A 2,858-nucleotide genomic window follows, 5' to 3' on the forward strand; every position below is an offset into this window, starting at 1 on the left:
TTAATTGACACAATAAGGATTTTAAAATTCAGTGTCCTCAATCTTGAGGACATGGACATGAAGGAACCACACTGAATGAAGTGGGCCCTCTCATTTTATTGATTCATTCCCAGAAATCACAATGAAAGGCATGTAAGGTATATTATTAATAGAATTCAAGCTTAAGAATGCAAGTCATAAATAGCAAAGTAGGCTTTTCACAAAACCTCAAACTGAATACTGTATTTTATAAACTGAAGATAACTGGACATTTCCACACATACTCTTGCATCTGATTTACATAATGCCATGAGTTTTTAACATATTTTGACTTATAGTTGCTCTGCAACATGTAATGTTTTAAGTCAATCTTGACAAAGTAGACTTAGTTATTCCTAGTATGTGTAAATGTTACAACTTGGTTTAAAAACTTACCATATTCATTACATTTATAAGGTTTCTTTCCTGTATGAATAATTTGGTGAAGCTCAATAACAGCTACTTAAAAGCTTTCCTATGTTCAGCACATTTGTATGATTTCCCTTATTATATGAATTCTCTCAGCCCCTGAGGTGTGAATACTTGAGTAAATGCCTTACCACATACATTACATTTGTAAGGTTGTTCTCCAGGATACTCTGATGTTTCAGTTTTGATCTTTGGGTAAAATGGTTGGCATGCACATTACATTTGTGTGGCTTCTCTCAAACATGTATATTCTGAGGTCTAGTGAGTTGTGATCCCTGAGGAAAGCCTCTACCACTTATACGATTTCCCTTCAGTATGAACTCACTCCTGTCAAGTAATGAGTGAACATGGCTAATGGTTTTGCCACATTCATCTATATAACATTTCTGCACTTTGAATTCTCTGTAGATTTTTTTTTTTCTTTTGCAGTTTTTAGCCAGGGCCAGGTTTGAACCCACCACCTCTGGTATATGGGGCTGGTGCCCTACTCCTTGAGCCACAGGCACCACCCTAGATTATGACTTTTGACCTCTAGGGATAATTCTTCCTATACATATTTCTGTGATTACTTTCTAAGATGTATATTCTTATGTCTAGTGAATAATACATACTAAGCTATATTTGCTGCATATATAAGTTTGAATTATTTGGTGAACCCAGAAGTTAGGACAAAGTTTAAAGGCCTTGTCACATTTAGTGTATTTGTAAGTTTCTCTTAGTATGTTTTATCTGATGTTTAGTAAGGTCTGAATGGCTAACAAATGATTTGCCATACTCATTACATTTATAAGGTTTCTCTCCAGAATGAATTCTTTTATGTTTATTGAGGTAAGACCACTGCCCAAAGGCCTTTCCACATTCAGTACATTTGTATGGCTTCTCTCCAGTATGATTCCTCTGATGATCTTTGGATAAATGTTTTACCACATTCATTACATTTATAACGTTTCACTCCAGTATGCATTACCTGGTGATTAACTAGGATTGAATGCACTCTAAAGGCTTTGCCACACTCATTACATTTGTAAGGTTTCTCTCCAGTATGAATACTCCGATGATGTGCCAGGGGTGAGCGATGACAGAAGACCTTGCCACATTCATTACATTTGTAAGGTTTCTCTCCAGTATGAATTCTCCGATGACTTGCAAGGTTTGAAGTGGAATTGAAGACCTTGCCACATTCAATACATTTGTATGGCATTTCTCCAGTATGTCTTCTCTGATGGTACAGCAGGCTGGCCCTATGAATGAAAGTTTTACCACATTCACTACATTTGTGTGGTTTCTCCCCAGTAAAGTTTCTGCGATGTCTTGTAAGTTTTGAACTTTGGATAAAAACCTTGTCGATTTCATTACAGTTGTAAGGTTTCCCTCCAGTATGGATGACCTGATGTTTAGTAAGGCTTGAACGTTCACTATAGGCTTTGCCAGTTATTACATTTATAAGGCTTCTCTCCAGTATGAATTCTCCAATGATGTGCTAGGCATGAGTAGTAGCTGAAGACCTTGCCGCATTCATGACATTTGAAAGGTTTCTCTCCTGTATGAATCCTTCTATGAATTGAAAGGTTTGCACTGTAACTGAAGACCTTGCCACACTCATTACACTTGTAAGGTTTTTCTCCAGTATGAATTCTCAAATGTCTTACAAGGCGGGAACTTTCACTGAACACCTTGCCACATACATCACATTTATGTGGTTTCTCTCTCACATGGATTATCTGATGTCTAGTGAGGAGTGACCACCAATTAAAAGCTTTGCCACATTCATGACATTTGTAAGGTTTTTTTCCAGTATGAATTCCTGGATGGCATGCTAGGGATGAGTTGTGACTGAAGACCTTGCTGCACTCGTTACATTGGTAATGTTTCTTTCTTGTATGAATTATCTGATGTCTAGTGAGTAATGAGCCCAGATTAAAGGCTTTGCCACACTCACTACATTTATAAGGCTTCTCTTCAATATGGATTCTATGATGCCTAGTGAGATGTGAATTTTGACTGAAGACTTTGCCACATTCCTTACATATGGAAGGTTTCTCTCCAGTATGAATTCTCCGGTGCTTTGCAAGATGTGATGTTTGACTGAAGACCTTGCCACATAGATCACATTTATATGATTTCTGTCTTGTATGGATTATCTGATGTGTGGTGAGGCATGAGCTCTGTTTAAAAGCTTTGCCACACTCATTACATTTGTAAGGTTTCTCTCCAATATGAATTCTCTGATGAGTTGCAAGGTTGGAACTTTGAATAAAGGACTTGCCACATTCTTTACATCTGTATGGTTTTTCTCCAGTGTGAATTCGTCTGTGATTTGCAAGATTTGAATTTTGACTGAAGACCTTCCCACATACATCACATTGGTATGGCTTCCCCCCCATATGGATTATCTGATGTATAGTGAGTGA

The 2,858-nt window shown here is 37.3% G+C and overlaps 1 protein-coding gene across 1 annotated transcript; it reads right to left on the reverse strand.

Annotated features, from left to right (window-relative positions):
- Positions 1–906: 906 nt before the first annotated feature.
- On the reverse strand, positions 907–2,849 carry LOC100964026 (zinc finger protein 836; the record flags this gene model as incomplete). Its single annotated transcript, XM_023508901.1, is given in 4 exon segments — positions 907–1,164; positions 1,167–1,351; positions 1,353–1,877; positions 1,879–2,849. Coding segments are annotated over 4 exon segments (1,755 nt in total), but the record flags the coding sequence as incomplete, so codon positions are not given.
- Positions 2,850–2,858: the final 9 nt, after the last annotated feature.

Source organism: Otolemur garnettii, unplaced genomic scaffold (genome assembly GCF_000181295.1).
Source record: "Otolemur garnettii isolate 467f Iridium unplaced genomic scaffold, OtoGar3 scaffold00288, whole genome shotgun sequence".
Taxonomy (NCBI): domain Eukaryota; kingdom Metazoa; phylum Chordata; class Mammalia; order Primates; family Galagidae; genus Otolemur; species Otolemur garnettii.